The sequence below is a fragment of the Antennarius striatus genome, chromosome 12, assembly GCF_040054535.1.
Source record: "Antennarius striatus isolate MH-2024 chromosome 12, ASM4005453v1, whole genome shotgun sequence".
Classification (NCBI taxonomy): Eukaryota; Metazoa; Chordata; class Actinopteri; order Lophiiformes; family Antennariidae; genus Antennarius; species Antennarius striatus.
This window is the reverse complement of record NC_090787.1, coordinates 17,404,223-17,423,030: the sequence shown is the minus strand read 5'-3', so window position 1 is coordinate 17,423,030 and position 18,808 is coordinate 17,404,223. Positions and strand designations below refer to the sequence as shown.

General features: G+C 40.5%; 1 protein-coding gene across 1 annotated transcript in view; it reads left to right on the top strand.

Moving 5' to 3' along the window:
- il1rapl1a (interleukin 1 receptor accessory protein-like 1a) overlaps window positions 1-18,808 on the top strand; it is a 147,758-nt gene that overhangs the window by 87,279 nt on the left and 41,671 nt on the right. Inside the window, exon 5 of the mRNA XM_068328758.1 lies at window positions 243-317. Coding sequence (XP_068184859.1) covers window positions 243-317 — 75 coding nt within the window. The remainder of the gene's footprint in view (window positions 1-242; window positions 318-18,808) is intronic.

Below are 18,808 nucleotides of genomic sequence, written 5' to 3'. Positions count from 1 at the left end.
TTTTTGTGCTCGTGTTTTTTCTTCTTTGGTTAAATATTTTCTTACTTTGTAAAGAGAAAGGATGTGCAGAAATTCTTAACCATATACTAGATGCTTACAAATCTCGATGATGTAGAGTGGGATACAAAGAGAACTAGCAAAAAATAGTTATAAATCCTAGCTTTCCTTCTTTAAAAAAATATGCCTGTGTCATAGTGTATTTAAATAGATTTTAATTTAATTTAATTTTCTCTCCTTTTCAGCTCCTTTGACCGACAAGCCGCCAAAGATCCTGTTTCCTTCTGAAAGCAAGATTAGCAACATGGAGCTGCAGCTAGGTAAGACCATCCTGGGATTTCCTCCGACTGCATTAGGTGCTATCTTTGTCATTTTTAAAATGACAATGAATGGATGACTTTACAAATCCTTTTCAACACACCTCCAGGTGCTAAACACAGATTGTTGATGGCACTTTGATTTGCTCACAGTCAAGAAGAGAAAGCGCGGTACAATATTCAAAGTGATTTCCATGTATGCAAATGGAGGATGCTAATATCCCTAAGGCTGTTTTGTCAACAATGAAGAGTCCATATGGTGACAGGGTTCTCTCTGCTGGCTCGCCACATGGAAATGTGGATGCATTTTCAGCCGCCACTGTTTGTCTTCTTTGACGTGGGGTCACAACGGGCCTAGCATGTGTGCATGAGCTGAGCGAATGTATGCATGTTGTTGTGTTTACTTGTTTCTTTCTGTGGTAGCATATTACTTGCTTTCTGGGCACAGTTCGCTATCCACATGGTACATGCAGATTGAGTAATGGTTCCTATTTCCATCATGATGATGATGATGATTAAAAAAGATTGAGAGGTCTGGAAAGCAGAAAAGGATGAAATAAGTATGGAACAGGGACACACTAGGACGTTACCTTTAATCGTCTTTGTGATGCTGTCTGTGTCCAGGTATTTAAAATGCCTCCACGGTTGACTGATCAAAAGTGGCATCATTGCTAATTTAAAAAGTACGGCCTGTGTGTCAACATACTCACAACCACATGTGAATAGGTTGCACAATGCAGCTCTTTGTGCTGTTTAACTTGGTTTTTAGAGAAATGGTGGGTTTGTCCTTCGCAACTTTGTTTCTCAAGTGTGCATTAAAGGGTTGAGTCAGAGATCCTTTTAACAATAGGAATAGTTGAAATCAGGACATGCAAGTCAAGCTCCATCATCCAGATTTCCCAGATGTTTCTTGTTTCTGTGTGTGCAGAATGTTATGGTTTTTATCACAGTAAACCAAAGCAACACAGGTGAGATCACTAGGTTTATTTTTAAACTTCATAAAACCCCTCTGTAGATGCATAGACGGGGGTTATGACAGCTGGTCATTGGTACTAACCGTGACATCTAAGCTGACTCTGGTGTGTAAATCAATGGAGTTCACTGAAACACAAGAGTTATCTATACTGTACAATGTCCACACAAGAGCCATAAGCACAGAGGATGGACAGAAATGTGGCGACAACCCCGACAACTTTTGTCTAAAGCATAGAGACACTAAGGTAAATATTTTACGGCCTGGCTACTTTTTGTGTCCAGAAACGTTGTTTCTCCCCCAAGTTTCTATTTTATTTATCTTCATTAATTTATGCCTCTCTTCCTTAATATTTGTTGAGTCATGCCCTGGGGCAGCTTTATGGCGCAACAGGGCTGATTTACGGTTGGCAGAACGTGCACAGAGGCTGGCCTGTTGTACCGAGAGAGAGAGAGAGAGAGAGAGAGAGAGAGAGAGAGAGAGAGAGAGAGAGAGAGAGAGAGAGAGAGAGAGAGAGAGAGAGGTGGATCTTGTGGTGGTTTGTGGATGGACGGTAAAATCGGAGCCGTAAGCAGAGATAAATCTGCAGCACTGCCAGGAAACACAGCCCCACTTTATCTCCTCTGTTGCTGCAACCAGTGCAGGTCTCCAGCATCACATCTAGTTTTACACAACACACACACGCTGACATGCTGGCATAAATAACACCAATATGTTATATAAACTCTCACAGAGGACTTTTCAGCACGGGTGTGGCGTAAAGTCCAAGAGAACACTGCAGAGAGACCATGAAAAGAAATGGAATGGTCTGAGAAGAAGGTGCTGTCATAGAAGCAAAGAGTGGTGTCAGAGAAGAGTTTACTGAAAGGAGCGGATGATGAAGAAAAAGGAGATCTGGCCATGAGAGGCAGTTTATTTATCTCAGAGGAGGAGGGTCCCTTTGCTTTCTTCATAAAGGTCGCATTGCATTTCACAGTCCCTCTTTTTCTGAATGATCAGGATTCTGTCAGTCAGGTTTTAACACAGTGCACCACAATACCACCCACAAATGCCATCATCACAGATCTACAAGGCCTCTGGGCTCCAGGGATCCTCAGGGATGCCTGACTACAAATACTGTAAGCAAGTCTATTTATTATGTTTCAAATATTACTCCTCAGACAATCTGACATTTTCAGTGTGCTTTTTAATGCAGACAAAATCAAGGTTGTGGCGGATGGTTGAATTTCTCTAACAGCTGACTGGTTACTCCTTTGCAAGATTTATTGCTGTCCCCCAGTGGTGAGTTGGTGCAGTCCACTTGCACCTCGCCAGAACAGGAGGATGAATCATATTGTAGGGTTTGGATTTGTGTGTCTGTGGTGAGAGAGAGCTACACAAAAATGCTCACACACTTAATGTGTGTGTGTGTGTGTGTGTGTGTGTGTGTGTGTGTGAGACACAAAGTTCTGAATTTAAAAGACACACACCCCCACACAGACTCACTGACGTGGTGTTGATTCCCTCAGGATGATTGATCAGAGATCTGCTGTCCCACTAGGACATGGTGAAGGGATGTCTCTTGCTCACCAGCTCTCCCACTTTATCATGTACTCACAGAGATATTCGCGCCAGCCCCCGACTACCACCAGGTTAGACTTACATACTTGCAGTGTAGTTCCGTAACCGTGGGGTATTTGTAACTCGTTGCTGTCCCCCAAAGGCAGCAGATGGCTGCACCCTAGTGGAAAGAAATTAGAATCAATTATTTCAAAGAGAAGGACCCAACAGCAACGGGCAATGGGAGGAAAATGACTCATACACCTACTTTATCTCAGCTGCGCGTGTTTCAGCTCGCGCACACACACACACACACACACACACACACACACACACACACACACACACACACACACACACACAGAGCGCATCCTCATTGGGAGGATGAGTACAGGACAAGAGTTTGGGTTTGGAAGGAGGTTACATTTTGTGTGGAGCTTTAAAAGATTTATTTATTTATATTTATTAGCCTGGTTAAAGGGGGAAATCCAAGATTGTTTTCTCTGTCAATGACATTGTAATGTTACACAATTTTTTTGACACTGTTTAATTTGATAGGGGATCATGGGTGGATTGTGATGTGAGAAATCAGGCATATTTAGAGAAGCAATATCTATTAGTGTGTGCTATTTGTGTGGCTTCAAATAAAATTGGGATTCACCAGAGGGAGGAGTTGATTTTGGACAGGGCTTGAATGAATTATAGAATTGATCCATAGCAGAGAGGTGTGCCCTGATGAGTGGAATCTTGGTTGATTATACAATTCTGTGTTTTTGTCATTCCAAATAAATCTGCCCTACTAGTAAAATTGCTTGTCCATGCGGTCTATTCAAGAATTTAATTACAACTCTGGTTGATTGTGATTTTTTTCATCTATCAGGGAAATTTTTTCATTTTTTGACATTGTAGGAATCTGAGATAAGAGGAGATGTCTTTGCTGTTTTTCATTCAGCCACCAAAGCCCAATGGCAAAAACACTGTCTCAAGAATAGAAAGGACTGAAAAATAGTGGGCATGCTAATGACAAGTAGCTGAAATAGCTAGTGAGCTAAAGCAGCTAGCCAGCGCTAGCATGTCGCCACCTGTGTGGACAGTATATCTATTTTTATGTCTCTTTGTGGTCGGAACAGAAGCATTGAGATGTTGAAAGCTGACACTTTTTAATTATCACTCTTACTTTGACTTCCAAGGTACTAGTTGCTATAACAACAGTAATCTGTCTTATTTAAATTTCAAGACTCTTACCTTTAATGCAGGCAGCTGTTTAGACTTAATTCCTTCATCAGCTACATTCGGATGTTTCCTGTATGTATGTGACGGTCGTAGTGTGACATGAACGCGGAGCAGTTAGGTGTAAATACTTACAGGTCATCATTCTGTCATATACTCAAGTTCACTTTGACTTTTTTCACTTCATTTGGAAATACACAACAGAAGGATGGAGCATGGTCCATTATTCTTCTCTATAAGTATCAGTGGCTGGCCGTGCATTTCACACGTAGGCCTTTAGTGATGTTCTCCTTAGTCAAATGTGAATAAATACATCCCATAATACTGTAAGCGGCTCTCACCGCTGCCACCAATGTAGAGTTCAGGACTGAGGTGTTTATAACTTTTCTCAAATGGGACAAAAACCAGCGTCAGCCCCACTCCTTTTATTGTCAGTGGCATAGAAGAATCCTGCTGCCACACCTTTTATAGACGTCACACAACTACGTCACAGAACAAAACCATCTGAAAAGACCATCATTTATGACACCACAGCTAGAGAAACGAAATACAGACATACACTAACACACTACTACATGATGCATCACCTCTATCATGTATGAAACGGGATATTTTCCAGCAGGGTCTCTTTGTGTATTTCCACTACAATCACTCAGTGCGCCACATTATTCATTAAAGAAGAACAAGAATTTTTTTTTTCAGTTTTAGCATATTTGTCATTTTATTTCGTTATAATTTATTTGATATAAATGAAATTGAATTACAAGAGTATTAAATATGAAAACTTAAATGAAAAAAATAAATGAAATGAATAAATGATAAATTAAATACGTGTACTCACCAAAACAGATGTTCACACGGCTTATTGAACAAAAAATACTTTCTTTCCTCAAGAAAATTCCATTAGCTAGTTCAGGTTAGCTAGTTCAGGTTAGCTAGTTCAGGTTAGCTAGTTCAGGTTAGCTAGTTCAGGTTAGCTAGTTTAGGTTAGCTAGTTCAGGTTAGCTAGTTCAGCTTTGCTAAAACAGGTTAGCTAGAACAGGTTAGCTAGTTCAGGTTAGCTAGTTCAGGTGAGCTAGTTCAGGTTAGCTATTTCAGCTTAGCTATAACAGGTTAGCTAGTTCAGGTGAGCTAGTTCAGGTTAGCTAGTTCAGCTTTGCTAAAACAGGTTAGCTATAACAGGTTAGCTAGTTCAGATGAGCTATTTCAGTATAGCTAGTTCAGGTTAGCTAGAACAGGTTAGCTAGTTCAAGTTAGCTAGTTCAGGTTAGCTAGTTCAGGTGAGCTATGTCAGTATAGCTAGTTCAGGTTAGCTAGAACAGGTTAGCTAGTTCAAGTTAGCTAGTTCAGGTGAGCTAGTTCAGGTTAGCTAGTTCAGCTTAGCTATAACAGGTTAGCTAGTTCAGGTGAGCTATGTCAGTATAGCTAGTTCAGCTTAGCTATAACAGGTGAGCTAGTTCAGGTTAGCTAGTTCAGCTTAGCTAGGATAGGTTAGCTAGAACGGGTTAGCTAGAACAGGTTAGCTCGTTCAGGGATCAAACCCTCGTCTCACTAGAGCAGCGGTTCCCATTTAGTGGGGCATGCCCCGCCCCCAGGGGGCGCGGTATGATGCCCCTAAGGGGGCGCCGAAGTATTAGCTCGAGGAACCATTGAGAAGCGTCTGTAGCGCTGGGCTTCACTGTGAGGACAGTGGGAGATAAGGAGAGACTGATGTGTTTACTGTGTCTAATAACGCTGGCAGCCGACAGCATGAAGCCAAATAAATTAAGGCGGAATTTAAAGACATTACATCCCAATCACGCTGATAAGCCGCTGGAGCTTTTTCAGCAAAAACATGCCGAATATTGACAGCAATCATCCCGCTTTGTGAATGCTACTTCAGTAAACCAGCGAGCTGTTAGCATCATAGGTGGCCTACCAAATTGCTCAGTGCAAAACACCCCCCACCATAACAGAGGAGCTGAAACATTGAGCAGGAGCTGAGAATTCAGTATCATGCTTTAAACCTTGCTTTGAAAAGCTGTGCACTGCAGAACATGCTCATTGTAGTCATTAATCCTGACTTCCTCATTTTTATTTTAAAAAAAAAGAAGAGAGAAAACAGCACAAATTGTTTTATTCATTTTTGTTTTATATATTGTGCTCCTAATGTTACATGGCTGATTTTTTTTTTGTATTTATTGATTTGATTTGATTTTATTTTTCAGTATCAAATGGTGCAATACATTGGTTAAACCCTTGTTTAAAAACAGTTTAAACAAGGGTTGTTGTTTTTTTACTTTCAGGCAAATTGATTCACCTAAAACATTTCTGTTATACATTAAAAAATGATGTTGATAAAATTGTTATAAATTTAATTATATATCTTTTTCTTTTTTGTTTTCTTTAATGTTAAAAAGGATAAAATGTCATACAGAGGTGTACTTAAATCAATTTTATAGACAAATTATATTATTTATAGTTGCGGCGGAGGGGGGGGGTGAAAATTGTGTTTTACTTGCTGTGGAGGCATAACAGAAATTGAGAAGCACTGCAGTAAAGCTTCTCTTCAAATGTGCGTCTCCATAGTCTGCATAGCTCCGCCTTCTCAGAGTATCCAATCACAGGACATGTACATATCAGGATTAGCTAGCAGGTCTTAGAAGGCCAACTCATGATTTGATTGGCTATCGCATCTGTCTGTTAACTATATGTTCCTGTACACTCACAGTGCAGGGAGACCTGCATTCTAGATTCTGAAGGTCCTGGGCAGATTTTGTTCAACCTGGCAACACAAGCTAGCTGAATTCTGATTGGATAGAACCTCTCTAACCTAAAACTAGAACACTGACCCAGGGTTGACCAATATGGTATTGGTCATATTCCAGTGTAATATTACCAATACTATATTACGCTGGAATATAATATGGTATTGGTCATATTATATTCCAGTGTATAAAATAAAACATCTATACTGTACATTTATTTGAATATATTTAAGTAAAATGCAGGTCTGGTTACATTAGACCAGCAGAGAAGGTTTTGCTGGCCCTGACCGCACACCACTGATATGTATACTCTGCTTTCCCTCCATCTGACTCTCCACACTAAACCCTGCTCCATGTTCTGGTGTTGTATTTATCTAACCCTTCTTTTTTTTTCTCTTCTCTTCTCTTCTCTTCTCTTCTCTTCTCTTCTCTTCTCTTCTCTTCTCTTCTCTTCTCTTCTCTTCTCTTCTCCTCTCCTCTCCTCTCTTCTCTTCTCTTCTCTTCTCTTCTCTTCTCTTCTCTTCTCCATAGAGATGAATGACATTGACATTGGTACAACCCTGTAGAGTTACTAAAGGTCAACACAGTCACCTCGGCAAATTACTCTTTGTCTTTCAATGTTAGACAAGCTCTCTCTGTCTCTCTCTACACACACACACACACACACACACACACACACACATACATACACACAGACACACACACACACACACATACACACACCAAGAAAGACAGCGATGTCAATGCTCATGGTATTGGTCATCGTGTGAATGGAACATTGGCGCAGTGGGTAGCGCTGTCGCCGCACAGCAAGGCGGTTCTAGGTTGGCGTCCTGCTTTGTCCGGAGTTTGCATGTTCTCCCCATGTCTGCATAGGTTCTCTCCAGGTTCTCCGGCTTCTTTCCACCTCCAAAACATGCAGCTTAGGTGAATTGGTGATGCGACATTGCCCGTAGGTGTGAGTGTGTGTGATGCACGGTTCTCTGTTTACATGTGCCTCCACTGTGCACTGGCGTCACACCCAGAGTTTCCCCCGCCTCACGCCCCAAGACAGCTGGGTTAGGCTCCAGCTCACCGCAACCCACGTAAGCGGAGGAAGCGTTCATTGAAAATGAATGAATGAATTAATAGAACGGACCTTATTCTCACACAGAATCCAGAATTAAGATATGAATATGTTGTCCAGCTGCACCCTTAAAGCTTTATGCTCTGAAATGGTCACTTAATGAGATCAGTTGGGATGATGCTTATTTAATTAAGCAAGTGCATGCAAGGATAACTTTATGGAAAGAACAGCAGGACAGTGAGTTACGTTACAAGCTGGCTGTGTCTGTGTAGATATGAGATGTTTTTGTGATAAATAACTCATTATATTCACGCGTGCGGGAAAAAATCCAAAGAAGAGCAGCCCTTAAAGGTCACGCTGCAAAGGAGGGGGGGGCATTTTCTTTCAGTCCCACAGAGACACAGTCTTAAGTAACCCACAGTGACTGGTATGGTAACTAGTGTGTCAGCTACACAAAGCTAAATGTTTAAGTGTCTGAATGGTCGCCATTAATCACTGAGTTTGGGACTGAGAGCAGGAGTCTGCAGTATGATAAATGACTAAGCACGCCTCTACACATGCCTAACAGGAAGAGGAGAGGGAGGGAGTCAAGCAACGAGAAAATACACAAAACAGAGAGAGAAACAGCAGCACATAGCAGGCGATAAAGACAGAAACAACACCCCACTGTGTACCACATACAGCTGCTTGTTTGCCGCTGACATTACTTAACCCAGCCAGTCAGACGATATAAGAAAAGGAGTCAACCCACCCACCTGCACCCACCCCTTATGAACTCATCAGCACCTGTTGAGCCAATCCATCATGTTCAAGTCATAGCTAGTACTGTATCTGGCTGCACCCATCCCGTGACTCAGTGACCTCATCCATTCACAATTTCTCCCACATCTCCCACAAGCAGCACAAAACAGCTACGCAATGCAAAACTAAGCATTTACTGGTACCAGTGCAAACCATTTTTATTGGGCAAAGTCTCAATTTGTATTCCACTTAGTCGGCAAAGGATTGTCCTAGATTTTGTGTTCCATTTAATTGAATCCAACATCTTTTTGTACCCTAAACCCGGTGCATTCATAAGGCCAGGAGGCAGCATGAACATTAAATGAGGTAGTTTTGTTCAGATGTCAGCAGACTCTTTAAGTCAGTGTGCACTAAAAACTTAAATTACCTGTCATGAATTATGAATCTATATTCTACCACAGAATAATAATAAATGTATTATTTAAATGTAGTATACTGGAAAAAATATACAGCACACCTTTGTGTGAATCAGTAAAAGAGTGTGTGGCGCTCTTCATCTCGGTACACTGGCGTAAAATGGTTGACTTGTTTAAAATTTGCGAGAGAAAAACAAACAACTGGCGTGTTTCCTGTCATGCCCGTGCAGAATGTGCACCACACTCATCACAGCATCAGCCTGTATGTGACACAAGGAGGGTAGATGGGAGCAAGAACATATTATAATGAGGCCCATCTACTTCCAGACACTGCCCTGTCATCCTCTGACACCAGCATCTGCCACCTCTGTACGGACAAGGTGGCAATGACAAGCTCAGTGGATTTCATTTAGGAGTTATCAGTACAGAGGGCATGTAGAGAAATCAAGTCATTGTCCCAGCAGGCAGACATGAATGTGCAGTAATAAGAAAATATGGAGGATAGATGGAACAGTGAGAAAAGAAAGATGAGGATGGAGGGAAAGGGGTTAGGGAGCTGGCACTGGAATGACATGCATGAACGGCAAAGCGAGCAGGGGAAAAGGAGGCTTTGCCATTCTCTTTGAAGCCTGCTCCACTTCTGTCTGTCTTACGTAACAGAAAATTGAAGAAAAACAAGTGCCAAAAAATAGGCAGGGTGGAGAGAGAAAAAGAGGAGGCAAGACAAAACTTCCAAACTTCAGTTCTCTGATGTTTCCGGCAGGCACGGAGATGCGTCTGGACGATGGAGTTAGTCACTGCACAAAGGTTTGGTGTTAGATAGGAGAGGAGGGGAGGGGAGGGGAGGGAAGGGAAGGGGGGGGGGAGGAGGGACCATACTGAGCATCTGAACCTCAGAGAACTATCTAGGGGAGCTCTTTTCTCCTTCTGTTTCTCTGCGTTACATAAGCTGATCTCTCCATCTTCACTGCTGAGTATTTGGAGAGCAGCTGAGCTCCTTCACACATGTCTGTTCCTCATTAACCAAAGAAGACCCCTTTGCAGCTCGGGGCCACCGTCTTGTCCAGCTGGGAAGAGCCCTGCTGCACTGAAGCTGACACCTTTCTTAAAGCCATCCTATTTCTGCTGTACTGTTGCTTTTTTTTATGACAATCAATCTTCATAATGTCACCCCAGCCCACAGCAATAAATGTTGCTATGGAGATCAGCAGATCAGCACTGAATTGCTGCATGAAGGCGAGCATATGCGAGGTTGATGCATGGTGCATGTGTTTGAGTGTGCTTCTTCCTGCATGTATCTGTACACACGGTTTATCTTTAATTGCCATCTGCGGCCTGCACCCTAAGCACAGTCGGTAATTTCAGAGGCCCAGTGTGGGGTAAATAGCAGAGACTCATTTACAACTGCGTTAATGGACTCTCTCTATCTCTGTCTTTCTTGCTTTCCTTCCTCTCCTCCTCTTCCTCTTCTTTCTCTCTCTCCTCGTAGCTGCTTCGCATTGTACCGTAAATTTTAACATACTGCAGAGCAAATTAACATCTGCAACACAGAAGAGGCTTGAGCATCATTTGCATAATTTTGTGAATAAACACTACTTTTGGTGGTTTATCGAGAAATATTTTGTTGGTAAACATCTCTGACTGATCGTGATTGGCTGCTCAAGACGTTTTTAAAGAATAGACGTTAATAATGTGAGTTAAATTTAATCATGATTGCTTTTTTGATTTTTTTTTTAACAGGGGTTATTTGTCATTTCATTAATTATTTGTTATTCTCACATTTATTTATGAAACTTTTAGGAATGGGTTGGCAACTTCCAACAAAAAAACAGATAACATTTTTACATACGTACGTTCATTCAGCTATTTTTGCCGCTCCTTGTAATTTCTCCAATGTCGTCAGTACTTTTCTCCTCCCCACTCCTTTCCTTCCTTCCTTAACTAGTCTCTTCAACCCCTGAAATGTATTATTAGAATTAAACAATGGAAGAGAAAGCATTTTAAGTACAAGCTTTACTTTTCTTAATAACTACCCTCCATGATAGTAATTAACCCCCTTTGTAAGAAAAGAAAACCTCTTCTTGGGTTACTAGGCAATAAGCGTGCAGCTGTGTGTTTTATGTTTGCATGTGGGCGCGCGTGTGCGCACGCACACACACACACACACACACACACACACACACACACACACACACACACACACACACACACACACACACTGTATTGTTTTATCATTCTAGAATTCTTTGCTTCCGTGTCTCCATCTTGAAATGACTAGGGTACTGCAGGTACTGGGTTGGAAATGTATGAATATAGGTTGAGTTGAGGATTCTAAAGTCTTAGTTTGTGATATTAAAGACATTTATTTGTCTTGACAGGATGGTCTACTACTAGGAAGTTTATCTCGAAAGAGAAAACACCATCAGGGAAACACAGGAGGTTGCTGAATTTGCAAGGCTGCTGAAATGACATATTAGATCGATCTGAACTCTGAAATGCATTTCTTTCACAAAGCAGATGGGGTTTTTTTATTTGCCAAAAGTGGAGTAGGTGTTTTATGATGAGTGTAGAGAGGAGAACAATATCAGCTCCATAGGTACATGGTCTTTTTATTTCCAAGTACAGATTGCTGTATACCAACTCAAGGTGTCTGGCAATAGCGGGTACTACTCATCCATACTTCTTTTCTCATTGATCAGTGTAGAATTAAACAAGAGCTTTTATTTGTTAGGATTATGGTGCTCAAACTTAAGCAGTTTGTATCAGTGTGTGTGTGTGTGTGTGTGTGTGTGTGTGTGTGTGTGTGTGTGTGTGTGTGTGTGTGTGTGTGTGTGTGTGTGTGTGTGTGTGTGTGTGTGTGTGTGTGTGTGTGTGTGTGTGTGTGTGTGTGTGTGTGTGTGCATTATAGGTGAATTCATGACCCCGCATCACCCATGTGTTCCCCTTAATGAACGACAACGTGCAAAAAGATAACCAGTCATGAAAAAAGGCTGGGGTGAACGCAAGATATGTGATAATCAATATTCACTCTTTAATCAATAGTGAGACTGACACATGTAGCGACCAATTACCACGTGAGAACTGTTAAGTCGTTATCTGTACTTGAACCCTGTCCCTCCTGTGGACTAATAACCGTGGTCACATGTCACAGTGACACATCTATGCCGTCATTAATAACCACTTTACTGGCCCAGGTTGAGCCAATATTGATATCAGGGATTCATTAAGAATATGGATCAGCTTGAACGAACGCCAGTCCTCTGCATACTCCTGTCTCGGGCAAACTGGGTGGGGTGGGGGGGTCATTGTTAGACCTTCTTTCTCCAGATTAGGTAAAGCAACCAAATCTATCACAGCACTCATATTGCTGATTAGTTCTGACTCTATCGATATCACGCTCCACTGCTTTGGATTGAGTTTCTCCTTTCTTACACCTTACTTCATCATGTCAGATTCTTGTACGCAGCAGCGTGCTTCATCTTGTTTACCATAATAATAATCTAAGGGACCTGGGGGATTATCAAGGAAAGTCATGGTTGAAAAATTCTGATAACCTAAATCAATGTTGTATGGTGATGCAAGGGAGAATAAGATGCTGGTTGGTTGATTTGGTGTCAACATAACTGGAGTTTAGCAGAGTTTTCCACAGTGAGTGACGATGGTCTGTTCTTGTTGTTTCCACCATCAAGTTTTATTTAAGATAAGAAGTTCTAAAGTTTAATGTTGTATCAGGATTATTACTGGTAAAAAAAATTTTAAAAATGCATGGAATCATGAGAATTGTGAGGCAAAAATGTTTTACAAGAATTTTACAAGAAATAAATCCCAAAATTCTGCGAGTACAATATTCTTTGAAAAAGAAAAATCTTTAGCCACCAAACAATATTACCTGACGATTACCTCATTGAATATACTTTGCAGTCAGATTTTGCAATCCGAAAATGTGAGCTTTGAGATTTTTTTTTTTTCTGAGTTACCATATATTTATATAGTTTCTACAATTTCGATCCATTCAGAGCACAACATTATTTGATTTCCTGCCATATTTTTCATTCATGACTTCAATCTCAGATAGTGTTTAAATGTTGTTGTTTTTTTTATCATGAAACATTCTCACAGACTTCCATCCCGCCTACCTTCGCCTCACTCTTTTCTTACTCGTCTTTTCCGTCAACATTTAGATGAGGTTGTCCTTTAAAGTCCTAGAAGCTCTCACCATCTGTCCAGTTCTACATGCTGGCACCAGAACCTCTATTATGAGTATTCCCTGTTTTCAGCTGCCAGCGGACGGGCTTTCCAAATGGGACTCATCCTTTTGTTTGCGTTGTTCTTGTTTTTGATGTAGCAAAAAAAACTTGTGGGAAAATATAATTCTTAAAAAATGCTGTTTACAATGCTGCAGTTGTATTGGTTCTTATCTTTGTTTACATATTTTTCCAATAACTTTAGAGGCACTTTTTCCATTTGTGCTGACCATGGTAAACAGTGTCTTCTTTCAAATATCACCCACTGCCAGTGAGTGAAGGTGTGCGCTCTTGTGTGTTGTTTTGGATTTGGGGTTACAGTTTATGAAGGAAGCTCAACCTCCTCTGTCACCAGGCTTTATAACATTTATTTTGTGCTGTCTTTGTTTTCACACTCTTGTCATCAGGGGAGCTCTTTTTAGTTGTGTAGGGTTTTGACAGCTGCTTTTTCACAAATTACTAAAAGTAAGATTATTCTAAAATTAATAAATATCCAAATTGAACAAACGTTGCTCGACTAATTCTTCTTGTGTCTTAATTAGACACAGAAAACAATAGCGCTACATTCCCCCCTTGTTACTCGTGGTTAATACGTTCCAGGAACCATGAATTCCGCGATATAGTGACAAACTATTTATCTTATTATTTACGGTAATTTAAACGTTTATGAATCCTCCGCATACTGATATTGAACCACCTTCTATCTGTATTACCTTTTCCCACAGTCTTATCGACTGTTTAAAACATTTTTGTGATCCATGGAAGTGCGATGCGTTCATAACGTTGCGCACTAATGTGAAATGTTTCCCATGCAGTATGAGCCTTCATATTACTTGTAATTACACTTATAGTAACGTATGATGTCATAAAACTGTTGTGGGTACAGCAGAACACTGAGGTGTGTTGCCATGTTTAGCATTTACGGCTGTGCAACATATTTGTTTTTTGTCACGCGTGATTGTAAATAGCAAGCAAACAATTTAATCCTGGTGACTTTCTAGTGCGTTGTCTCAACTTTACCCGCTCCCCAGAGGCTTTTCTAATCACATGCATCCCTTATTAAAGGTAGCATGACCTTTAGTGTGTTGGCAGTTTCCCGTGTGACCTTTAAGTGCGAGACAAACCGAGAGCAGCTGTGGATAGAGTGGAACATAATGTGGGCCTCTATCACACAGTTCAGCCAGAGTGAGTCATTACAAGATCTCGTTCTCCAATGGAGAAGGAGAAAATTAGTCACCTTTACGTATGTGCAAGTATAGCCCAGTTTACAAGGACTCCTCCGACGTCGTCTCTTGTTCTCTTCGGGGGAACAGGTCCTCCATGTCACGCCTTGTTTCACAAGTAATCTGTCACTCTAACTCTTTCGTGCTGTTCCTCCTCGTCACGCCGAACGCCGCTCGCCGCTCGCCTCACCGTTTTCTCTTCACTGTATCGCTCTTTCAGTCTACATCTTTAAATCCCTTCACCTTGCCTGTGGAGGAATGTGAATTTCACCTCCATGGTAACAGTTAAATTAAACCACAGTGGAGCCAATCATGTCTCATTTTGCCTGATTATACATTTTGCCTGATTATATTTACATACATTTATGCATACTATACATAATATAGTTTATGTGCATGGAGTTTTATATATTGAAATGCATGCATGCCAATAAAGACACAAGGAGAAATGTTATTTCCCAGCTGGTTTTCTTTAAGTTGTATATCATTTTGATTGTGATTGCTCTGGTTTCTCTGAAGTGATGTGGTTTTATTGGAGGGAATGAGCACAGTGGATTGTAACGATATCCTACAAGAGAAGTTCCATCCTTGCAGCGCTAAATATTTCTACAGGATTAAGTCCTGACCCACATCAACCCAGCATATTAGCATTCAGGGAGGGTGCTGCAGCCAGATTCCACATAGACTAAATGCCTTTAGTTAATAGAATGGAAGAGAGGAAGGGAGGCAGTGAGTGGGAAAAGCAAGGATTCAGTGATGTGGGAAAGACAGACAGCATTTGGGATGTGTTGGGATGACTTTCTAGTTTATTGTGTGTCTCTGTGGCATGTTTTTCAAAATGAATCATCTTGCAGGCTCATGTTTGAATTGTGGTGCATTAAGTGAGAAAGGTTCTGCATCACGGTGACTCTGAACGACTGACACGGAACTTTAAAGCATACACGATGAAAAAATTTAACTACGAATGACCTTCAGGAACAAATAGGCTTTTATTCTGAGAAAGCACACAGACAAGCACAGGTTTAGTGTTTTCTTGTCACACTGCAGCCAGTCACATGATTCTGCTTTCAGAGATGGTACCAGCTCCGATCTGTGGCATAATCACAAAATGGAATGCTTCCTGTTGTCATTTCTGTGATAGAAATGACAGAATTTGTTATAATGGCAAGGGATGGCAAACAGTGTTTCAGGTAATCAATGGTTTCAAAAAAACAGAATCTTATTTTTTTTTCATCCAAAGACTGATAATTTCAGTTTAGAAAGTGCTTCCTCTTTAGTGCTAAAGTTCTTAGAAGGTGTGAATGGGTGGTAAATTGATGGTGCATTCAGCAGACCTTCATCATACACTCCTCTTCCTGCTGAATGCATACGAATACAGGTCGGCACACAGGTGTGTGTGCGTGAGTGTGCGTGTGTGTGTGCGTGTGTGTGTGTGTGCGTGTGTGTGTGCGTGCGTGTGTTTAGAAATCCCTTAGCTACTGTAGCTAAACCTTTAACTTAAAACGGATCTGGATTGAAGCGTCAAACTTTGATGGGATTCTTTGAGTCTGAGTTTGGTCTAAAGTTTATTTCAGTGTAGTTCTAAAACCAAAACTGAACTTCAATAACTGTTGCCGAAAGCTTGTTTACTCTCTAATGAATACAGGGGTGTGGGATTCTTTTCAGCTCACTCCCAGGAAAGTTATGAAAGCTTAAAAAAGTCTTACCAGAAAGCCTTGTGAAATCAGCAGGTGAATAAACTCCTTAATAATTCTTGTTTGCTCTGAGTGAAGCAGCGCTGGCAGATGCTGACTTTTTTTTATTTTTATGTCTGTTAAGGAGAGACCAAAGCATACAAATGACTCAGACAGGGGCAAATAAAAGGCAAGGGAACTTATGGAATGCTAAACAAAAAAAAAAAGGTTCATCTCTGAAGGTTCATCACTGTGAAAAACTCAACATAGAATCACAAAGAATTTAGTCGTTTCACAATCTGCTATCCGCCATAAAGCAAAACGATTCAGAAAGCCTTGGCATTAAGGGACCGAGTGTTCTTTGACCTCTTATAGAATGCTTCAAAATGACATGATTAAAAGAAAGATTTTAAAACAGTGTAAAACATAATACTTCAGACGCCTGCTTTTAAATACAAACTAGAATTAATTCCAACAAATTATGCTGAGACAATTTATGTATGTGTAACAAAGCAGAACCTTGCGCTAAGAGGTTCTAGATTCTAAGATCTACCGTTTTTAATTTCAAAACTTCAACAATTACCCCACATTTCCACAAAAAGAAGTTTTGGCGAGGTTTTTACCACAGCTTTTGGGGGGAAACTCTTTACTTTTCCAACAGTTCGGAAACAACACAGAGACTTTTCTTGGTCTCGAAAAGCTGCAGCATTCATTGATTGTCACACTGAGTATATCCTACTGTAAACAGTACTACTGCCAGATTAATAACATCAAAACCACTAACATTTTCCTTGGCTGTGTTTTATTTCCAGTCACTTTTCTGCTGCTTGCTCTGCAGAACTGCTCACTTAAGCAAAAAACACATTTTTTTTGCTTTTTCCTTCTCTCTATTTGAGAGAATACAGATGCAACTTTGCTTCCTCTAACTGACCAATCAATGCTCTGCAGTGTTGTAATGGCAAGTTTTATCAGATCAGTGTGTTAGGTACAAAGAGAGAGGTATAATGAAAAATCAGGGGAAAATGGAGTGGTTCTGTTACCACCATCTACAACTTTTTAACAACAGAAAAGAATTGAAGTTTCTGATTTCTGGGCTGGTTTATGTTTAATTTCTAAATATTTTTGGCTGTCAGCTTCAAAATAGATATACTGTATTCTGTTTACCAATGTGCGCAAAATCCTTTTTTCTCTATCCAGCTGTGGTTTTTCATGTCGACCTGCTTCTCTGGCCAGATGGTGATCACTGACTCCTTATTTATGTAGCGTTTATCAGCAGAAAGAGAATGAATTTACTTGAATGAAATATGAGGCTAGTTGTGTCTCTCAGTCCCAATCCTCTCAGGTCATTGATCACATCCGACAAAAAACAAAATTATGCCTTGTTTTGTTCTCGATTTCTTTCATCAAGTATATTAAGAGTGGCTCTGTGAAAGCACTACGCTTTCACTCCTGTGTTAGTGGAAATATTTATTCACAGTAAAACATTGTAAAATACATTCAGACACTTTTTGTGTTTAATTTCTAAGAGTTGAGCCAGGGGAGACCCTGACATAGGAAGTAGCTTCTACAACATTTCCTTTCGTAGCTGCTCTTTCTGTCTGAAGATCATTCGTGACGTCACTTCAGACAATTTCATGGACTTTCAGCTTATTTGAAAGTGCATGAATAAGATGGTCCCGTTGTCATGACAACAGCATGGCAAAAAAAACCATAAACATTAAAAAACATTTAACAGTCATCAAGACTTCACGTCCGTGGCAGGTATTATATCATGATTATGACAGGGTAGTATCAGTCTTATACACACCCCTGTTATGAGATGATTTATAATTCCATCCACACACACACACACACACACACACACACACATACACACACCGCAACACATGAGCCCTGACATTAAAAGGGCACCTCATCTTCTTTTATTAGTCTGAGGACATTATGAGAGTCTCAGGGACGCTCACACACCAAAATGAGAGCTTGTGTTTCAGCAGAGGATCATTTTACCTCATCTGGAGACAAAAAAATGTTAAGGAGATAAGTGTTCAAATGTGACCTAACAAAGATCGTACATGCACACACTCGTGGCTGCTGTCTGTGTGTGTGTTTAGAGTGTCTCAGGGCCACTTGTCTCAGAAATGAATTATCACACTGCTTCACTGGTATTACCTGTCTCTTTATGGAATCAATTAGTCCACCCTAAGGTACAGCTTCTGTTGTCACACAGAGAATAACTGCTCACACTTTATCTGAGCCCAAAGGACCTTAAATAAATGGAGACTAGTATGTTTTAGTGATGGAACTGACCTCATTCGTCACTGAACATTACACACAGTGATGAGTCAGTGGATGAGTTTGTGTGCAATAACACATCATGCTAACTAGTTATTTGATGCATTAATCATTCAGGAAGAATCAAATGGAATTCATTAAGTTAATTCATTTTTCTCTCACTTATATTAAATACAATATAGCTAAGTATAGATACATTATGATGCATGTGTGATGGCTCGTTTTTCCCTCTGGTGATGTTAATCAATTGTATGAATCTCCAGATTACAGATCTGGGCCTGAGCTTATTACTCATGGCATCCTGTCAATCACACTTCTCAAGCATGTCAGATTCCTGCCATTATGGTCTG